At 42.1% G+C, this 22530-nt stretch overlaps 2 protein-coding genes across 6 annotated transcripts; one reads left to right on the top strand and one right to left on the bottom strand.

Annotated features, from left to right (window-relative positions):
- Nucleotides 1-108: 108 nt before the first annotated feature.
- On the top strand, nt 109-6609 carry fam124b (family with sequence similarity 124B). Of its 5 annotated transcripts, none has more exons than XM_088428337.1 (7): nt 109-210; nt 1124-1155; nt 2240-2449; nt 2754-3149; nt 3244-3440; nt 4919-5072; nt 5135-6609. In XM_088428337.1, exons 1-7 carry the CDS (start codon nt 203-205, stop codon nt 5611-5613), a joined length of 1476 nt encoding a protein of 491 aa, XP_088284463.1. In that variant the 5' UTR covers nt 109-202; the 3' UTR covers nt 5614-6609. The 5 variants fall into 5 exon arrangements, with proteins under 5 accessions (XP_088284463.1, XP_088284464.1, XP_088284461.1 ...); XM_088428338.1 differs by lacking the exon at nt 109-210 and adding an exon at nt 290-778; XM_088428335.1 differs by lacking the exon at nt 109-210 and adding an exon at nt 290-778 and having other exon boundaries at nt 2201-2449.
- On the bottom strand, nt 6275-22427 carry mmp28 (matrix metallopeptidase 28). Its single transcript, XM_088428334.1, has 8 exons — nt 22067-22427; nt 20524-20600; nt 18790-18989; nt 13197-13418; nt 11630-11875; nt 10287-10439; nt 8662-8829; nt 6275-8577 (listed from the first exon to the last, which is right to left on the bottom strand). Exons 1-8 carry the CDS (start codon nt 22172-22174, stop codon nt 8183-8185), a joined length of 1569 nt encoding a protein of 522 aa, XP_088284460.1. The 5' UTR covers nt 22175-22427; the 3' UTR covers nt 6275-8182.
- Nucleotides 22428-22530: the final 103 nt, after the last annotated feature.

The following is a 22530-nucleotide window of genomic DNA, read 5'->3' as shown; positions in this document are numbered from 1 at the left end:
TAATACAGTAACTACAAAACCATACACTCATAACTAATGTTTTGTTTGGGGGGGGCTGCTTCACGCAGGTCCCTCTGGCCACTTCTACGCACCTGAGGGAAGAAATAATATGTTTGAAATGTCCATAAATCCAAACTCCATCCCAGAAGCATTGACAGGAGCGCAGCTTTTCCAGCTATAGTGTTCAAGATGGAGCAACTTAATGTTTTGGTCGGTGAACTTAACTAACGCAACCTTCCCGAATAGGGGTGTCCGCCGAAAAGCGAGCTAAAAGTGGGCTATAATGCTATTAGCGAGGTCTTAACAAACAATGGCTTTAAGATGAAGGCTTCCGTGCACTTTTCAATCTGTACGGGCCGTCTGGACTCTTTTGTCTCGTAGTACGCCATCTGCTCGTCGTATTAGCGGCGGATTTAACACTTCGAGTCGCCTCCTTTCGCTCAGCTTTATCTCGCCCAACCAACATTGGCGTGTCTTGCCATTTTTTTTTATTGTTTGTTTTTGCGGTTGAGGCGAGTTCCTAACATTACAGTGTGACATTTGAACGCAGCGACCGGTGTTTGGTTGCCCGGTGACGTCATCGGTCTTCTGCTCCAACTTTTTGGAGCGATTCGGTCGGTCGGGAAAAGTCATCCACGATGCTCTCCTTTTTGCCCGCATTGTGTGAGCCGTCTCCCCCGAGACCTGGACAGCATGTGAGAAGTGTGATGGGACATGTTGAGGCGAGCGGTCCCGTAGAAGGAAGCGGAAGATGATAACGCGGACTCTGGAGCTGAAAGTGCGTTTAAGCGTTGCTCGTGACTCGCTTATTCGAGGTAGCTTAAGGCTAACTCCAGCTAGCCAACATCGCCGTTTGACCGCAGCCACAATTGAAAGTAACTTTTATCGAGCCGGCTTCGATTTGCTTGCAACCTTTCAAAGTTATTTTCTTCGCTGGCTCCGCGCTTGTGTCAGTTTTGTTTGCATTTTAATACGTTCGCGTTTAAATTTACGAGCTACTAATAGCTAACAATGCGTTGTCATGGCGACCCGATTGAAGCTGCAGGTGTCCGAACTCACCGCCTCAAGATGGAGACACGTTGTTTGCAAAAACATCTAATCACCTTCTCATGTTCAATTATAGCTGGGACTCCAGTAGGATGTCAGCATCTGCCGGTAAGTGTGCTTAATTATTCTGATTCCAACAGCAATCACTGAAATGTCGCTTTTTATATGCGTTAAAATTTTGGCCAGACGCCGGCAGATTTAACTAACAGTGCACATCATTAGATACACATGTAAGTGTAACGGCATTTAATTTATGTGCTCCGTCAACATTTCGTCAATAAACGGGTGGCATTTGATAAATACAGATCCTATTTTTTAACAATTTACATTTTGCAGTTTTATTCTATAGAAACTGCAAATAATAATATATAGTTTCATTAAAAACTAACTTAGGGTGATTTATATCAAAAGAGCGTATGCCTTCATTAAATACTTGTGTTGGCAGACCGGCACCACCAGCCAATAAGATCCATACATACTTCTGGCATACCTTTTGAAGCATGGGATATGTTTGTACAAAGTAGGCCCCGATAACAATTTAAATCTAAAGCATGATTGCATTGTAGGTCAATGGTTTTCAACTGTCGTGTCCCGGAGATCCACATTTTCTTATTGTTGCTAAGTCAAGATACACATTTGTGGAGGTTAGCAACAATATGGAAAATCCATTGTTCAAAAGCATTCTTGAAAATATTTTTATGCCACATTTTGAAACCACCCATGCAGATAAAGTATATGTACAGTTCAGAGCACCTTATCAAGAAACTCAAGATGAGCATGACGAGTGCATATACAAATATGAATAAAATTCAATTTAAATACCACACAAAATACAGCTCATATTTGACTTATTACTCAAATGTTTCCTTTTTGGAAAGTGCTAAACACTAATAGCATATTTAGAGGATACGCTTTTTAAATGCCGCCAGAAACCAAATCCCCTCTGTGCTACTGCTTTTGTCCTGCATTATAGTTAAATGAATTTGGTGTCGCACTTTGTAAACAACATTGTTTGTAGCCAGAAACTTAGCTGCGGCTCTCTTGTTTCCAGAGTAGCTCGTATGTGGTTAGAGCTTGAAGCACTTATACTTCCTGTCCTTGACCTATTATGTGGTTGCAAACTACTGTACATTAATTAGCATTTGCATGAAAGGCGGACTGACCCTGCCACGTGGAAATTTGTCTTCATCAGCCGAGCTGATGAGCCGGCGTGCCGGCGAGCAGCACCAGCAGCGCCTCCTGGTTCTCAACTTACATCTACTGGCCAACCCCGGAGACTCTCTGCTGCTGCAGCACAGCCTGGACCGTCTTCTCCGCTGGCTTTGCCCGAGCCTGCACGTCTTCCACGTGTCTGAGAGGGCTTCTCCCCACAGAGTCTGTGCTGGTCTCTGTCCTGTGGCTGGTATGGACCGTCACGTGCACCTGAGCTCAAGTCTAAATGATAGCTCTAACATTCTTCTTTTAATAAGCTGTTAAACCGCAGGCGTTAACGTAGTCAAGCTGTAAATAGTCCCACATTTATAAGCGACATGATTAAGTTGGCTACTTCTTGCTTAGTGCTATAAAAATAGCTTGATGGATGATCTTTAGGTTAGACTAAGTTTTTTTTCCATTGGTCCCCATATGTTTTGTCCAATAAATCTTTATTACAGTTTTCCATAGCACAAATATCTTGCCTAATAAGTGGAATAACATGTTTTTTCCAGGCTCCCCTTCCCTGGCCGTCACATTCTTTCTCCACGAGGCTTATGGAGAAGAGCGTATCCTTAAAGTTCTGGACTTTTTCCAGCGGCCGCCCTGGCAGTACCACCACACGGAAACCTGCGGCAGCAAAACAGCCGGGCTCCACATCTCTTCCAGCAGCTCCACCGTCAACGCACTACTGAGGCCCTACCTCCTCCCCAGTCGGGATTTTTACAGCCTGGGCGCAGGAATGCCCGTGTGGGGTGTCCGCCCGGTGCACTGCGGCGGGGAGATCCTGCGCGTGACCCTCTACAGCGCCTATGACAACTATGAGGACGCTGTGCGCTTCTATGAGACGGTGTTGCAGCAGCAGGCGGAGGAGCAGAAGACAGGCTTCTGCTGGTTCACGCTCCACACAGGCAAGACTGCAAAATCTTTATTTTTTGATGTCCAGATCCATTTGGACATTTGTCTGGTGATTTGTCAACGCTGTGCTTTTTTTCCTCCGTGCAGAGCCTGGCCTTTGCCTGCAGCTTGCCATCAAGCAGGTGTCAGCGGGGGTTCGTGTGGAGCCATGTAGCTGCGCCGTGCTGCAGTTCAGCGTGGATGAGATTGGCCAGTTGGTTCCCCTGTTGCCCAATCCGTGTACGCCAATCAGCACCACACGATGGCAAACTGAAGACCTGGATGGAAACAAGGTTCTCTTCCAGGTAGCTCTTACGCAAGTTACGAGAAGCTCGCAACTCTGTTATGGAAGTCCACCAGGACAAAATTTCATCCGTGTTCTGGTGTGCTGAGACAGAAACACAAATGTTCGCATTTTTTGAGTGAGATAAAACGCGTAATCGCGAGATCTCCGAACTTCCTTCAAAGTTGTAATTTTTTTGCTCTAAGATCTACGTTTTGAGCAGTCAACCTCCTGCAATGTCCCGTTTTTTTAAATGTTATATTTCTTGCGGGCGGGGAGTCAGCCCCAGGTCATGTCTAAAGGTTGGGAGCGCAGAGCGCTACCTTGTGAGCTGAAGGTGTGATCCGCCAATACAGCTCAGCGTCACAAATGAGTACAATACATGCTAATCTACATTAGCAATATTAGCTTAGCCCTTCTAGATTGACAAGTGGCCGAGCAACTATAAAACAAGCCCAGAACCACGCTAAGATATCCTCAACATTGCGACAACTACTGTAGTTTTGTACTGAGTTTTATTGCCTTTATCGTTGAAAAGAAGCAACGTAAAGATCTTCGCTCAGAAACACCCGGAACGAGAATGGCTTGGGGCTAGTATTTGTCTGATTCCAAATAGTCACGGTTTTTCCAAAATTTTACATTTTTCACCCAGAAATTTCTTTTGGAATGTGTGAGAAAGTCGGAGTGCTCGGAGACAACCCACTCAGGCACGGGGAGAACATGCAAACTCCACACAGCCAGCTGAAACTGAGCTCAGGAGTCAGGCAGACACGCCCCACCCATTACATACAGTAATTTCACTTTATTCTGTAGCTTACTATCAGCCAAAATTTTCAATATCATTCCACATAGTTTAAAAAAAATCTTCCACTTTTCAGTTTTTTTTCATGCAGCATTACAGCTTTCGCTTGCTCTAACCGTCTAGGCCTGTCGACAGTGGGAACGACAAAAAAGTATAAAATCATTTTGTCAATGTAGTGCCTTTGATTATTTTGCAAAGGCAAACTAATCCGTTTGGGTCTTCTGATGGAGTCCAGTGGATGGAAGCACGAGTTTTGAATATTGTGAGCTGAATCAGCCAATAATACAATATTATATTGTTCACTGTTCTACATACTGTATTAATTCCCATATTGTGTTCATTAATGTGGGGTTTTTGTTTGCCACTTAATTTTTTGGGGAATGAAAAAAAAACTGCTTCCATACACAAAAGCCAAGGTTGATTTGTCTAATGTATATATTCACTAACTCAAACAAACTGTAAACATCTTACTTCAAATAGTCAAAGTTTTGTTCTTTTTTTGTAAGTCTTAAAGATAAAACGCTGTCAGTGTGTGCTTGTGTGTGTGTGTGTGTGTGTGTGTGTACATCAATCACTAGAGCTTAAAGCTGTCAAAGCTGCCATATGCTTGATGCGTGTTGGTTAATTCTGCAGTACTGCTCCCTTATCTTACTTGAAAATCTCTAAATGGTAATCCGTCCGTTCCTTCTGCGCCGCAGGTGAAAACCCCGACGCAAGCCAAGCCACCTTTGACCTGCGCTTTCCCCCTGACGTGCCCCAGCGTACCACCTCGGGCTATGCAGCCGAAGAGCGGCCAAAACCTATTTCCGAGCAACCTCCACGCTCCGCCGGCCTGGTCAGGCCACAGACTTGGTAAGAAGGCCGCCCGCTCGATTACCGGTGCCATGCGTGACGAGGGCGCGACGTGTCCGCAGGCCTGAGAGTCGCCGGCGAGAGCGCTCCGGTCAAGCCTCCGGGGAGCCAAGGCTCAGGCAGCTGCTGCAGCACTCCTCCGGGCAGCTCTTGCTACTCGTCCCAGCGCAGCAGCCCGGCCCCGCCCCCCTCCTCCAACTCGCCCCTGCGTCCCCCGCTCGCCCGTTCGCTGTCCCGTCTCTTGCCGGAAGACGAGGAGGAGACCAACGTGGATACGGGGATCGCCGTGACCGCCGCCGTAACCCGCTCCGCTTCCGTGGAGCTTCTGAACTCGTGTCAACACTCCGCCAGAGCGTGGAGCCCGTCCAGGAGCTGGCTTTCCTCCGCATGTGCCGCCGACGTCCCCAATCGAAGAGCTCTGCGCCCGACCGTGCCCGCTTCTTCTCTCGTCGAGCCCGGCGGCAACGTCGCAGAGCTTTTTTCCGAGCTACCGTCGCCGCGCGCCAAAGTTGAGGAGCCGGCCGATGAGTTCTTCATCTGAAGGTACTAGAGAACCTCTGAATGCAAACAGGAGCCCACCTGAAATCCAACAGTGAGATGTGCCACTATGTATTTTAGTGTTGTCTGAGTTGACAAGTATTTCATGACTTGTCAACTCAGATTAGTGAATGCCACAGAAGCAACACAAGTGTAAATAATTGAGTACCTATAAACTCTTCAGGTTGTGTAGTTTTAATATTATCTACAGTAAATGTGTCAGTGATTGCTTGTCAGTGCCCTGCAATTGGCTGACCAATGGCCATTATTCCAGGAGGGTACCAGCTCACCCACAGAGGGGAAACCCAGAAAATGAGTGAGTGGATACAGTAGTTGATATGTTCCAATTTTTTTGTATATGTAGATGAAACAAATGTTTTTAAATGTTATGTGAATAGGAAATACTTTAATTGTAATCAGCACAGAAGCTGCGTCATGAAATTCTAAAAGTAGCTTATAGCATCAGCATTTGTACAAATGTTTCCTGCAGTATTTGAAGATCTATTTGTATGTCTAGATGTGTGTACTGTACATTGAGGTGAGAAAAAAACTGCCACCAAAGGCCAAATTTGGAGGTGTATAATATACTGTACTGTATTTCAATGAGTTTTTAGAAATGGATGATAAACACATTTTTTTATCATAAGGCAGTTGCGCAAAATAAATGTGATCAGTGATGTTCACTATGGTCTGCCTTGTGCTTGTACATTGATCACATTGTTCTTTGTGCCATTTCTTGTCTGCGTGAAGCTACATGATGCAAAAATCTAGGCAAATAGTATGTTTTGTTTGTTTTTATTGTTATTGCTAGGGTTTTACAAGTGTGACACATTTTAATTTCTATTAATGACATCCCCTACCCCACATTTTTTCATTTGTTTTGAAAAAAATATTTTCTAATAAAGAAATCCTTTAACCTACATAAAACAAAAGTAAAAATCATGTCCAAAGTAATAATGTAAAGGCTGGTCATTTTTTTCGAATAAACACATTATTTGTGGTCTTTTTTTTTTTTTTTTTTTTTTTTTTTAATGACCGGCAAGCGAGTAGTGTCGGGGGTTTTTGTTAGTTTTTCTTTAAACCGGTTGAAGTAATTATATGATCTTGTTTTTAAAACACCTACAATGCATGGTCTTTTTTTTAACTCCTATTATAACTTTTTGTTAAGTTAAAATGCCTTACAGTAAATGTGTATTTTTATAAAGCCTCTTTATACATCAGGGGTGCTCTTTTTTTTTTTCTCTGAGGGCCATGTTTTTTGTTTGTTATTTTAACTTTAAATCAAACCAAGCAAGTAATTACATAATCTGTATAATGTAGTTATTTAAAAAAAAAACTGCTTCAGACATTTTCTTATTGATGAGAAAAGGATTTTCTTTCACAGTTTTAATGCTGTCTGCCATCAAACATTTTCATTACTTTTTAGATAGTATTGCAGGCCATGTCAAAATGTAAATATAGTCTATGCAAAGGGCCGCTAAAAAGCCAGTTTGGACTCTTCTGCTATACATGGTCTTCCTGTTAAACAGCTTACTATGGGGTTTTTTTTTATGCCTGACTTTACACTTTTGTTTTATGTTTTTCTCAACACCTTACTATACAGTTAAAACGGTTTACTATGCATGATACATACATAATATATATTTTTAAGACTTACTTTAACCCCACCCCTCGAAAATTAAGCTTTATTATACATGCCCTTCCGCCCTCCAAGAAAAGGCTTTACTATACATTGTCTTTTTTTAATGGATGGGCAGGACTTTTTTTTTTTTTTTATTAAAAAGGAAAAAAAATGTTGGAAGGTTCCTCACAAAACAGGCATTTTAAAATATAAATCCAAGGTTATTGTATTTTTTAAGAATGTCTTATCATATCCAGGGTGGCATGGCTTATTAGTAAAGTGATTGTCCTCTAATTAATCCTCAAGCAAATTTTACCATGGCAAAGTGTTTTTAGGGACAAGAACTCAAATGGCTCAATAACACCATAACTTGCTTATGCAGAGTCCTATCTTTTGGGGGGGATTTCTTTGCCTTGCCTTGTCTTTTTTTTAATGACAGGCGCACACCTATATCATTTTACGATACTACTATACAATATTTTTACCACAGCACCTCATGGGGACAGCATAGCTCAGTGCTAAAGGGGCTGTTACCCAAACCTTCCAGAGATTGTGGGATGAAACCACTTTCACAAAATCTATTTGAAACCCAATTTACAACACATATGCACATATTTAGAAAGTAATCCAGTTCTCCTTTACTTTAACTGCTGCATTCATCAAGTGTATACCGAGGTTCTTTTCCTGGAGGACGTGATCCTCAGCTCATAAGAGGTTTGTTCCTACAGCAGGACATGTAAATGTTGTTCTGTGAGTATTAGAAAGGCGCTGGAAAGGCATACAGTACTTACCAGTAAACAAAATGACGTAAAAACACTTTTGGCCATAAATATAAAACAACTAGATGGACAAGCAGTGAGTATAGTGGTAAGCATGTCTTTTTGTGCTCTGCGATAACCACTTGGTAAACTTCAAATGTCCAAGAAGCGCTGATGAGCGCTTCTCCTGCCGGTCAAAGAACGTCATTTCTTTGAGGCGCATCCATACAGCCAGTCCAACTGAGCTCTTTGGACCATCTGCCCACTCTGGTAACTCGGACTTTTTCTGGGTCAAACCTCCAGAAGTGGCGCTCTTTGAAAAGGTAGAGGCGCCCGCCCGGACGGCTCAGTGCCCCGTTGGTACCCTGCGGCACGCCCGTCCAGTCTTTGAGCTTGCGAGGATAGTATGGCTCTCGGCTCAAGGTTTGCAGGTTGAGGACAAAGTAGCGGGAGCCTTTAAGCAGTACCATGTGACCCAGAGGGGGGTAGAAGAAGGCGCAGTCTGGATGACGGGGCAGACCCATATCTGTGGTCTGCCGGGGGAAGCCCGTGTCAAGCGCTTGGCCCGAGTAGCGCCACACACGCTTCCCTGGGGGAAAGATAACAAGCATTTAGTCCAAAGTATGCGTCACAGCCTCAACACAATCTCAAGTGTGTCAAAAAAAAGAAGTACCCTTGAAGAAGTACCACTTTGTGTCTAGAGGCGAGAATGTGGCCGCCTCGATGGCCACTGGGAGGTCAGCCCAACGCTGACGAAGAAGCAGCGGGCCGCTCACGCGCCCCTCCACTGATACACTCCAATACATACTGCCTCGGAACACCAACACTGTCCCGTTTGGGTCTGGATTCAACATATCAACAACATTTAGGAAACAAAATGGCAAATGCAGATGCATCCAGTGACCCTGAAGAGACAAACACCTAAGCTATTCCTTTTTTGTATTACAAAAGATGTCATGTTTTTCATAGTGTGTCAACAAAAAATATTCAGGTGTCAAAAAAAATACCGTTGTGTGTATGTGTGTCTCAGTAAGATTTATGTATGTGTGTTATTCTTAGATTGTAGTGTGTTTTTGGTGTGAGTTTCTAGCAGTTTGTATGAGAGTGGTTTTAATAATCTGTTGGGCTCCAAAAAAAAAAACTGTCAATGTGATCCAAAATGGTGTCACTACGCAATATTTCCAGCAGAGGACGCAGTAGTATTACTATAAACCCCAAATATAAATTGGGGCGTGTGTAAAACATTAAAAAACAGAATGCAAATCTTTTTCAACTTTCATTCAAATGGTTGCACTATAAAGACATGATAGTTCATCTTAAAACTGATGAACTCATTTTTGTTTTTCAAATATTCACTCATTTCAAATGTGCATCAACGTAACAGCTGGACAATGATAGGTTTACGCTACGTATTACTGTATTTCATCATCTTTTCTTTTAACAACACTTAAGTAATTAGGATGTGAGGAGAGTACTCGTTAAATCTTTGTAGGCGGAATTCTTTCCTGTTCTTGCTTGATGCTCAATTTAAATGCTTCTTTGTCTGGGGTCTCTGCTGTCACATTTTGGGCTTGATTAGGTTCCGTACATTTTCAGTGTGGGACAGCGCTGCACTGTTGGCAGGCTAGTCTAGAACCTGCCATCTTTTACTGCAAATACATATGGTTGTAACTTGTTGAAATAAGCAGGGTCGCTCCTGGTAAAATAAATAAACTGTATGTACCTTTCTAATGGTGCCTTTAAGTTACATGAGCCATGGGTACAAACACAACCCCTAAACCATCTCAGATAATGGCTTTTGAACTTTATGCTGATAACAATTCAGATGCTATCACTGTGGCCAGAAGGACATGACATTCATGATTTCCCCCAGTGAATTTGAAATGCGGACTCATCAGACCACAATATACTTTTTCCTTTTTGGCATCAGCCCATCTCGAATGAACTCGGGCCAAGAGAAAGGGGTGTCATTTCTGTAGATGTAATGATGAACTATGTTACTCTACCTGAAAAGGGTTTTAATGAAGTGTTTCTGACCTCACGTGGCAATATTCCACATAGTGATGCCAATTTTTTCACAGTGCCACCTGTGAGCAATCAATGTTGGATTTTACCCTTACCACTGAAATGCCGACATTTTTCCTGATTGTTTTCTTTATTCCTTTGATGGTATTATCCACCAAGAACTCAGATAAGACCACATTTGGCAATGTATTTTGAGGGTCTTCCAGTAATACGTTGCTGGAAACACATACATCCATAAATGACTCTGCTGTCACATTCCCAGTCATGACTCACCCAGTGTGATGGCATCAAACACACCAGACTGGCAGTAGAGCGGCAGGCCGCTGCTCTCATCAGACGTGTGAACGTCCATGAACTCCCACTCCTGCAACGCGGCGTGCAGCACCTCACCAGGCAGCCGCACCGGCCGATCACCTGGCGGCTTACCTGAAAAATGACACCAAAGAACAAGAAAGCGGGGAAATCAAGGATTTGTATTTGTATAATCGTTCAATTGTATGAGATAGAGCCAGCAGCTTGAAACTGACTCATTTTAGCAAAACACGTTGGTAGAGGTAGGTGAGTATGGTTTGCTGACTGGCTGGCCCCCGCCACAGCTCCAAATTTTGTGATTTTTCTGATGTTGTTCACTAAAGCATACATAAAGTGTGAACAAAACATTGTCTTATAAGGACTGTGATTCTCAGAAATGCACAATTCCTCAATGTTCTTTTATACTGTGCAATTAGGAGGATAGCAAAACACACACACGCTGCCATATATTCACATTGCGTCACATCTGTGTCTCATTACTCATCAAGTACACACACACACACACACACACACAACTCTACACACATAGCTGGAAGCAGCTGTACCAAGTCCACAGCTGTGCTTTTCGTACTTGTCAGTTTACATTAACATGGAAGCAGCTGCAGTATGCGCACGTGATGGCATACACGATTACTAGAAAGTCAAAAGCAACTCGGAGCATTTTGTGAAGAAAACAAAAGCCATCAGCTGGAACGCACTTGAAGACAAACGTAGCCACATACAATACAAGGAAGTGTTGAAGCATTTAAAGGGACACTGTGAAAGATTTAGACCATTTTTCACTACGGACAGCAGGGGGTGCTGCATTTACCATTGTCTGTAGTTATAACAAACGTGACAGCCTCCGGAGAAGTGCCACCCCCCTTGGAGTATAATTTAATGGTAACTAGACCTAGGGTTATATTCAAAACATGCTGCTGTTGGTCGTTAAGAACAAATTTATTTGCAAGTTTTTTATATTTATAATCATTTAATGTTTTCCTTTTTAATGAAAAACGGTCTAAATCTTACACCGTGTCCCTTTAAGGAAAACATCAGAGATATCTTAGCTTGTTTTAAATAACAGTGGGAAGATCATGAAAATTTCACCTCACCAGGAGGTTGTTTTCATGCGCATGCATTGCAACAAGGTGACAGATGAAAAACAAAGTCCTGGTTCTGGGCCTCCTCACACGGTAGGAAATGCCCGGATCACCTCACCGATCTCTCACAGCACATTAACATGCCACTAACATTTGTTGTTGTGATCCAAGCATACAGCAAGCCACAGTTGCTCCCGAAAAGTGAAAGAAACATCATCTGACCGTACAGCTGCTGCACAGCCAGGATGTCGTCCCAGCTCATGACCAGACTGCGGCCCAGCTTCCTGTAGTACGGCGACATGAGCGCGTGACGCACAGGCGAGTGGCCCAAACCCAGAGTGTGGCCGATCTCGTGGGCCATCACCATGAACAGATTAAGGCCCTTGTGCCCATTCAGGGTCCACCGCTCAGCCTTGTCGAAGTGGGCTTCCCCTCTGCGTGGCAGGAAGGCGTGAGCCAAGGTCCCCCCTGAAACGGTAAAGATACCACACGTGGTCACATCATCTCCCTTTCTCTTCTAAATGTTTACAGTAAGAGAAGAGAGTCCATTTTCGAGAAAAAAAATGTATAGTACACTTTATTTCAACAAAATTTCTCATAATAGTACAGTATACGGGACTATTGGATACTTCAGCAAATTTTTGAAGATACTCTATACCAATCAAAAACCTGGAAGCACCTTCGAATTCACATGGCCTCGGAAACATAATGAGGATTCAAGCTAGGAACTCACAAAGCACCTTACCCAAATAGCAAGGTGGGCAAAGTTGTTATCGTGCTGAAATGTTCCTATTTTGAAGAATCTGAATTACAACACACATACTGTGAGTAACATGTTTTTGGTTATTGATAATGCCCTGCCAATCATGCCCTGCGATTGGCTGGCAACCAGTTGAGGGTGTCACCTGATGTGTTTTCAGGACTAGACTCTTTTCATATGGGTCACATTGGGAGAGGATATGGGTCAAGGAAGTGCTCCTTTTGTTTTCAGTTAACTCAAATTCTTTAATGACTTATGTTTGGTTCCATTTATTCAACTTACGCGGCATATTGCATAAATGTAAAAAGAGATTTTACATTGACATTTGGCAGTGCACTGAATATAACCAATCATGTCTTGAGAGTCTGGACCGGAAAAAATGAAATTATCATTTTTTTATATTCGTTGTTGAGCCATGTATATCAAAATGTAAAAACTGGTATATTTTGGTCACCAGTAGGTGCACTACATGTATAACGAAATATCATATAGCTGTTTTTAGGACGTGACTCTTATTATACATGAGAAATTTGGGATTTTTTTTTTGTAGTTATTGAGCATTTCCCCTTTTTTGGCAAAGTAAATATAAAATTATGAAATGAAGTTTGATGCCCCACCCTAGTCATATGCAAGAAGTTCAAAAAGTCAAGATTTTTTTTCTCAGTTGTTTTTCTAGGATGTGAGGTGGCAAAACCTAAATTTGGCTCAAAAGTGTATGACGGGGAAAAATACTACAAATACTTTTGTGGAATTAGATCTTGTTTTTCAAATTTTACAAGTCATTTTAAGTTGTTGTATCATTTGGTCTTCAACAACAACAAGAGATAAACAGGATCATTTATTAAGGCACTCTGATATCTTGTAAGTTAAGATCTTTGAGAAATAGGTTGCAAATCAGCGGGATACGATGACAATGGATACGGAATCGGATCAAAATGGAGGATGAGGAATGAGATCGATAAGATAATGGGATCAGAATCGCTATCAGATCCTTTGCGATTATCACAGGAAATTCACTTCGTCCCAGACCTGGCCCGTCAAAGGCGTTGCCTGCCCCGTCGTTGTGGTCGCCCTCATAAAAGGCCAGCCGGATGTCCGCCGGGCCTTCGGGGGCTTCCTGGAAGGCCAGGCCCGACACGTTGCCCCACAGCTGGAAAGCGGCGCTCACTGCCAATCGCACTGAGCCCAGAGACAGGTGGCTGGGCCAGTTCTCAATCTGGTAGGCCAGGTGATGTTTGTACCACTTGTCAGCTACACAGACCACATGCAAGACATGAGACATGCCAGTATCAAAATCATTTCGAGATGTATAGCGTAGTTATTTCATTTTGCATAATACCTTTCTCAATGCATGTACAAAAGATCCATTCCTGTAACCTGCCAGCAAAGCACTTGAGGCAAACAGCAAAATAACCAATGCAAAGCGCTCTTGCATATAAATTAACTTCTGAGGAAGGCAGTTAACAGCAAACCAACTGTGCATCTTTGAAAACAAAAATCAACTCACTCAAAATGTTGTATCATCAAGGTATTTTGTTTTTCATGCATAATGTTCCAAATTCACCCAAAAATTATTAGAACTATTTCCATTGTAGAAAGTATAAACAGTATAAGACACCTTGTAAAACACAACTAAGTCATGTCTGCCATCTAGTGGTGAAGGGTGATTTTACGACCTAAAACTACAGTGGATAGGGCATATTCTTAGTTGTTTTTTTTTTTTTAACTAGTATACTTGGGGTATTTTTTTGTTTGTTTGAAGGGATTCATACAACAAACATTTCCTTTATGTATGGGACTGGCCAACAGACTGACCACAGTGTGACGAGCCTAACCAACATGTAGCTCCGCCCCTGGTTTGGGTGGCAATGTTTTTGTCATACTGTATGAGGGACGTGCACAGCTTGTGGCACATTTTAGCCAGCTAACTCAGTGTAAGTCAACTCAAACAGTCATCACTGCATACAAATGCTCACACAAAAACGTACACAGTCAAAACTAAGCTGACACAAATTCTACCTTAGGTTAATGAGCATCACATTAAACTGTTAAGCAATCAGTCACGAAAGGCCATGGAGGCGGTGTATCAGTGTATCGTTAGTTCACTTTTGGGATTTTAAACTGAAAACGAAAACCTTTCCATTGGTTGGCGTGACTACGTCGGAGCATAGGCTGTGAGTCGTAAAAGGGTAGCCTGGTTTATAAGTACTGTACTACATTACGAACTGCCAGGTATTGCCTGTTTTTTTTTTTTTTCCAAGCAGAGCCATGACTCACAAGTTCAAATGATATACTGTACTTTTATTTTCCGTATAAGATAACCAAAAGTCTCAACTAACAAGCACGATGATCACATTCTGACTTGTTTGTGTTTTTTATAAACACTCACATAATGTAAGCGCATGCGGTCATAAACACACCAAACACACATGTTAATGGATACAGAGGTGGCGGAAATTCTGTATATTCAGCCGCTCTTTAAGTTGCACAAAGAATCCTGCAGTGTACAAACAGGAATACACAACATTGCAATCTTCAAGCAGAGCAAACACACAAACGCAGCCAGGCATGTAGTGCACATCCACCACAGCACTCAGACACAGTGACTGCATGACAGGAAACAATCTTAAGATATGCATGCAAAAATTTGGGACATCCAGCATACATGTGAGCAACTGATTTACTGTTAAAAGTATGACTTCAAGACATAAGTATCTCATCTGAAGGCAGGGAGGTTCTGGCACTTATCAAGTGGGAAGGCTTGCATGACGTAATGTCAGCGTTAGAATGGACAAACATACTCAAGCCACAGTGCTTTAAATTCTCACTGAATTTGAATGCAGGCTTGCTCTTTTGAGTGAAATGAACGCTCACAAAAAGGGTGGGTGAAGAAAAGATTGCCAGCATTCCTGGGCGAGTTAGTTTGTACCTGTCCCATCTATCTATTTCCCAGCAGTCGTTTTGTAACCGTCTTCCTCCCGAGCCTCGGTTAAAACGAACAACAGTTTTTTGTTTTGCTTTATTTCTGGAGTGTTTTGGAGATACAAAAATGCACACGACATACAGTATGGAAGGTTGATTTATATTGGATACTGTCGATCAGAAAATATTTGAGTTCGAAGGGGCATGTGTATAAAAACACTCTTAGTTTCCTAATAACCAAAAAACAAGCACACACATGAATTATAAAGGGGGGAATGGGCAAAAGTGCAGTACTGTATTTATGATTTATTGTGGGGCGCCTTCTCTCCCGCTGCTCCATAGTAAGAGGTCCCTGCGGACATCTGAGAGTCCAGGAAGTCAGATACCCACCACATTCCTCCATTTCCCTTATGGAAGCAATTGCAATGATGCCCGGTGTGGCGGCGGTGTTGTTATCTCAGGCATTAGGAAGTGACTCAGATGAGAAGATAACAAGAGTTATTGTTTGTGTACAAGCTGACAGGGTTACTGGTGCTGAGCACGCCGCTTGACACGTGTGAACTTAACTTGATTAGTAGAAGGTGGAGAAGAAAGAAGACCCAAGGAGAATAGTGTACTAAACAAATTTGCAATTTGGGGCTTTTAACCCCAAATTAAATGAGCTGTTTTGGGGTTTAGGTTCCATAAAATTTATAGAAGATCTGTCACCAAGCTAAGACAAGTAGTCATATAAATACCGTAATCCCCCAAATATTTGATGCACCCGTGTGTAGGACGCAGACTTAACTTTTTGTTGCCGTGTATGGGACTCACCAACAGTTTGGCAACTATGTAAAAACCAGAGCAAAACTAAAAAAAACCTCATCTTTGTAAATTGTTCATATTTTCTTGTGTTCATATCCATAATTTAATATTTGTTGTGGGTTGATAGAGTTTCAGATTTTCCACATTTGAGCGATCGGTGAATGCTACACCAGTATAATGTTGAATATGCAGTTGTTTTTGCTTTTCCTCGCATCGCGGTTCGTGTTCAACTTGCCATAAACACCCAACGTTTCGCACGATCCGGGCTCCACTGAGTTAACGATTGTATGGATATGCCAAAAGACCGCAATTAATAAACGAGTCAAATAGAATACCTTTCCGTATTCTCTAACTGGCGCAGACAGGGACCACAACCTCGCCACTCTTAGTTAAATCAGCTGGAGACATCATAACTTTTACATGATCCTCTGCATTTTAGTAACATTTCTGTGTGTGAACAAGGACGGACTCGAACATTGGTTGAGTCTGCCTGCTTCATTTATTGAAAATAATGCCGTAACAACCTCAGCTAACAGGAGCTGCTGTGACTTGCAACAGGCACTGGCTGCAAACAGCCAACTGACTTCCACTCGTCCTGTTACGGTAATTTTTCTAATTAAGAATAGGTCTGGTATAAAATGCACACAAAAATGTGAAAACTCCGCTTATGTGGCTGACTGATCAATCTTCTTCGGATGGTGTCGAATTAGAAGAAAAAAAAAATCAAGTCTTTAAATTACCGTTTAGAGGACCCACCCACCCTTTTGGCCTCCATTTTTTGTGTGTGTGCGTGTGCAGGATAGCAAGGCAAGGCAGAGGTTATATATATGTTGAAGTCATTGCACCTGTGAAAACCACAGCCTTACACACGTCCACATATCATTCTGGTAGCACTTATCAAGGACGAGGGTGGTGGAATGTCAACTCTGTAAATATTAGTGGGAACATCCAGAGCAGCACACAAGTCAAGGTTTGTTTTGCTACTAGTTCAGAAGCAGTGACAGCAGTAAAATCACTGCAACTGAAAGCTTGATTTTCCACAGCGAATGGCTGATCAGGTCTAGAGTTGCAACACATTCAAGACAGAGGGACCTCTAACAGACAATACAGTAGGTACAAATATGTAGATACTGTATAACCAAAATGCCAAGTGGGAGCTTTAAGAAAAGCTCATGTCTGATTAGGGATCTAAAAGTGTATAAAATTCAAGATATTGCATGTTTTGCCCCTGAGGAGGCACAGAACGGTGTTTTTAAATATACTGTATGTACACTAAGAATTGTTTCAGACCCAACTAAGCCATGAACACACTGATTTTTTTTTTCAAATCAATAATTGACAGTTTTCCCAAAATGACTCATAGAAAGTCAGTCAAGATTCCTTGAAAACTATAGAGGTTGATGGTGCTGTATTGATTATAAAATACAGCATCGGAATAAATGCAGCGGCTTCTCCTAGATCAGGTTTAATTCTGATTCGACAGAAATTCAACCGCTTGCTGAAAAAAAAAAGAAATCTCAATTTGAACACATGTAATATGAAGAGTGTATTTGTTTCATAAATGCCGGCTGTGATTCATCACAAGTCACGGACACATATGTGTCCGTGAGCAAAACATTGGGCGAGCTGTGGATGGGTTTGCCAGATGGAACATGTCAGGTAGCACCAACATGAAGAGGCAGCGGCACACATCAGCCGTCACCGCATTCCCCGAACATTAGCCAACTCTTTATGTGACACTGAGGAATGCGTAACCACACATCACAATGCCGCAGGAACCGCACTTACAATAGTTTGCTATCTTTATTTATACTTTTAATTCGGTTTCGACTTCTATTACCTGTATTTTTTTTATTTACGTTAACCGTTTTATTACGTTGCGGGTCAAATTGACTCGTTTTGGAAAATCTAAAAATAAAAAAATGGATTACATGTAGTCTGCTGGCCTCTGTTTTTCAATTTTGTTTTTAAATTGCATTAGATGTTTGTTTGTTTGTTTGTTTGTTTGTTTTTGGATGGTTAGAAGTTCGGGTCATGTTGACCAATGAGCACAAAAGCAGGGTTACGCGGTAATCAGTTTCTAGAGCAAGTTTGTTTTGAAATGCTCCATTTTTCTTTTCTGTCGATACATTTGGGATTAGATTTCATTTTTGAAGATAAGGATTTGTCAGGATTTGGTTGAGGAAATAAACTACCCCCTTCTTTATTTACAAAGTGTGTGCAATTTCATACAAGTGTGTAATGGTAGTTGTCAGGTCATGTTTTAATTAATACAATATCATAATTCTTATTCAAGTTACAAATAGAACTCAAAATGATGCCGCACAAAACTTGTGCATGTACAGACATTAATAAGAGCATGAGAGTGCAATCCACTCAAATGCTGTTTAAAGTGCTTCAAACTAGACGTCTGCAAAAAATTGGGCTTTTTAAGGACCTTCTTAACTGCCGTTAAACACGGCAGTATTTAAACATCTTAGATTGCAGTGACCTTTCCAGCCATAAATACTTTTACAGCTGTGTCTCACAAAGAACATTAGGATATTAGCCTAAAGGCCTGTCTATAATTTAGATTAAAAAAAACATTTAGGAGGGAAATCAAAGTGCTGTAGAACTGCTTTGAAAAAAAGGTTGAAACCTTGATGGGTTTGTTGCTCTTCTTGCATTATTGTTGTAAAGCGAGACTTTGTCAACTTTTTTTTTTTATTCTCCTAAACTTCACTAACCTTATTTACAAACCTTTAGCTCTGTGAACTGATTTTAGTTTGCAAAGGTGGACCCACCCTGCTAAATACTAAACGGCATTCCAGCGCACAGCATGCATGCGCACATTACAGCCTCTTCACCAGGACATAAAGTCCATGACGCACGTTTGGCAATGAAAAAAAACAACAACCTTTTACTGCTGAGCGCTTCCTCCGGCGCCATGGCGGTCTTGCGGCAGAACTCCTCGCAGTGAAGATGACATTCACCCTGTGGGCCCACACCTGCTGACTGCCCTTATCCGACACGCCGCAGCGCGGCTCGGCCATCTGCCTCAAGGTGGCGCTGTCTAATTCACCTGTCATGGGGAGGCGGGACAGCCACTGGAACTCCCTAAGAAGAGAAGAGGGCAAATATTTGTCGATTGCTGCCATTCCAAAAGGCCATAATATACAAATCACCATCAATAATCAAATATTGCATTGAGGCCAGTTGTTTTTCTTTAACAGGGTTCTAGTTTTGCTGGTGAACATCTTAAAAACGATGTCAGTGGTTCTCAAGCTGTGTCCGATTGAACCATTGGGGTTCTGTGAGTGAGTCTTAGGGGTTGGTGTCAATTGGTGATGAGACGCCCCGCTTGGCCGTCACTGGCGGCAGATGATCACGTTACATTGCTTGGCCAATCGGTGACCCGGGGAATTTGTTGACAAGTAGTCAACATGTTACCATTGGTGAAACACTCAACTAGCTGTGTTAAAGATGGCGAATCTAATATTCGGAATATCACATAAAAGGTTTCCCAAATTCCTCTTACAAATAAAATCATTAGCAACAGACATTTAATCATCGTAGATATGATTTCAAGTTCGGCTACATTCAGTCTTGGAGAATTTGAAGCTAAGCCAGCTTGCTGTTTTTGCGTGCTGGGTGAAAGACGACACGAAAAAAAGGCTTTTCTTATTTCATAAGTCTCTAACAATAACAACTAACTAAGGCAGTAAACGTAAAGAAGCATGCGGATAACTTCTTCAGACGATAAACTTCTAAGGCAGGGGTGTCAAACATACGGCCCGGGGGCCAGTTGATGCCCACAAATGGGTTTAATAGGGCCCGCGAGATGATTTTGTCAAGTATAAAAATGAGCTCATGTGAAAATGGGAGGGGTTCAGTACCTCCAACAAGGTTAAGAGCCACATAAGTAGATATATTCTCTATTTTTACTTAGTTTTTATGTTGTTTTATGAGTTATACGATGCCAAGTGCTGTCAGATAATATTTTTTTAATCAAAAATTTCCAGCATTATTTGTGATTAATCAAAATGTTCGACAGCAATTGTCTATAAAGCTTATTACTGTATTTACTTCAGCAAAATTTTGGACTTAACGTTAGACCTCAAATGAAAACATGTTTTGTTTCGGACAGTTGTAATAGCTTGCATTGAGCCTTTAATATGATTCTATAGCAGTAAAATACAACTGTTGAACAAAACTACCAAACCTGACTCATCTTTACAGCCTTTTTTGTACTTATTGAAACAATTCTTCAAGCTTTACATACAGACACAAAATAAAAGGAATTGCGGGAGTGGGAATAGGAGTGATGTGAAAATTTTGAAATCCAGGGAGCGCCCTAAAGCCCAACGTCACTTGCATAGTTTGACTAAGTGATCTTAAATCTACTTGTAAGCATGTTCAATCTTTTTCCAGTTCGGCACTGGCAAGCGTGCAGTCTCAAAGGCGGGGTTCCTGAAATTCCTAGATGGTTCAGAGAGGGTTCAGGAGAAGTTTGTGGCTTACAGGTGAGTGAGGGTATGCTTTTACAGACCCTTGGGGCCCTTTTACCACACCCACTAATTAACACAGGGTACCATTTGGCTCTCTCCGCTGCCAACAAATCTGTCACATTACATCATCGTAAAGAACTTACCGGATTGCTGATTGCATCTCAACCGCATTGTGGATAAAGGTGTCATGTTGAAGGTAGCCGTATTTTTCCAGAAATGCCTGCAATAGAGATCATGATCGTCAATGCAACTAATGACGTTGCCCAACCTTTAAACCTTTGGCTTTGAACGACATGATATTATTCGAGAGCAAGAATTTTTTCTAAAGATGCCGTAGCCAAACCGCCCATCTGAACCCTCACCCAACTCTTTATATGAAGTAAATCAAGTACGGAAGCATGCAAATACAACAAAACTAGAACCTTGGTACATGGTGACAGACAGCGATGCAATGGGTTTGATTTATGATATTTTTAACCACGCTGCTTGTTGAGACACTTGCACAGGTTCACGATTACAGATGCGTTTGACGGTAAAGGAAAATTAAAATAAAAAGAAACAAAGGCACAAAGGAATGTGCAATATAAATACTCCTTAGTCTGTCTACACGCAAAGAATGATGCCCGAGGATATTGTTTATTGGAGGGGAAAAGTAGAGCCATCCATATACCGGTATAAAACCACGACCCAGATGAGACTTGAACAGCAAGCAGGGCTGCTCAGGGTCTACACACCCCAGGTCATATGACAGGTTTTTATGATACATAATGAGACCAAAATTGATCTTCTCAAAACAACACTGAATTTCATAATACAACAAAGTATTATTAAAAGGGAAAAGGAGATAAATATAAGAGAAAGCAATCACCACAATTCTCAGACTATTGTTTTACCGGTGGGTTGCCCCCTGGTGGCTCGTGAAAAAAAAAAGAAGATAAAACTGGACTATAAACCACAGGGCTCAAAACAGGGTGAAAACGTTGAGGTTTATAGCCCGAAATTTGCGGTACTCAAGTATGCATACGCTGGGTATGTGCCACAATTGGAAGAAAAAAATTTGACACTGAAAGGCTTGTGAAATGGGAGTCAGCACACACTTGTCACAAATTCACGTGCCAGATTAATCCCGTGTAAATTTCAAGTGTAGACTCTCGAGTCTTGTTTTTGTCTTTGCTTTCCAGCAGAAAACAGAATTTTCTACATACTCTGACTGCTAATTTTAACTGCGCATATTTTAGATCCAGTCTTTCTTTGAGCCAGCGCCTGACCATGCTTTACTGTTGACAATTTTTTATTTTGTTTTTTGGGGGATGTCGAGCAGTTTTGTTGGCGTCAAACGCTTTTGGGGATTATGGCGCAAAAAATCAACCCGATGAAGAAAGCATAACGAGAAAATTGATTCAGACATCATCCCGTAATATATTTTTTTTCTAAATGTAAGATTGAAAGAGTATCTGTTTTGTCCTTTTCAAATGTAACCTACAGCCACAAACAAGGCAAAAAGAGCGTATGTAGAAACATTTCCTGTGTTTGTGGCGATTAGTCTAATTAAGACCCAGGAGAGCTGCAAAAATCTAAACCGCATTGTTCAAAGTCGTCGGCCATTTAGAAAGACTAATTCTTTAAAGTTTAAAGGACAGTCTCAAAATTCAGAGCAAACCAACTTAGCCCTGCTTATTTATTCACCTGTGGCTCGAGCAGCGGAGAGCCGCAAGCGGCATGCGCGTTGATCAAACAGGTCACAGTCAGGATCCAGGCGGGCTTGACGCTGCTTCCAGAACGGTAGCGGTTCATCGTGGAGCGGCCACCGCATTACTGCTCAACACGCGGACTTTTCGTGACAACGCTGGTTGACTTTACAAGAGCGTTTCATGTCTACCGTCTCCATCTCCGTGAGCGGGCGGAAGTCGGCCCCGCCCCTCGTCAGAGCCTACACGTGAAGGTGGATAGAAACCAGGACCATTCCGTGCTTTAAGCACCACCGAACAAAATGCAGGTGCTGCCGTCACACAGCCGAGTTGAATTCAGCTTGAACGCAGCTTGAAGAAGCCACCAGTCCCACGTTATCATACTCACACCACAAATTAGAGCGCCCCCCCCCCTCCGAAATTCTGTCCACACAAGTTGCGGGTAGACACGAATCCGATTTA

The sequence above is a fragment of the Hippichthys cyanospilos genome, chromosome 11 (genome assembly GCF_059441005.1).
Source record: "Hippichthys cyanospilos isolate Australia breed blue-spotted pipefish chromosome 11, RoL_Hcya_1.0, whole genome shotgun sequence".
Lineage (NCBI taxonomy): Eukaryota > Metazoa > Chordata > Actinopteri > Syngnathiformes > Syngnathidae > Hippichthys > Hippichthys cyanospilos.
Note: the sequence above shows the minus strand (reverse complement) of the source record. Positions and strands in the feature narration are given on the sequence as shown.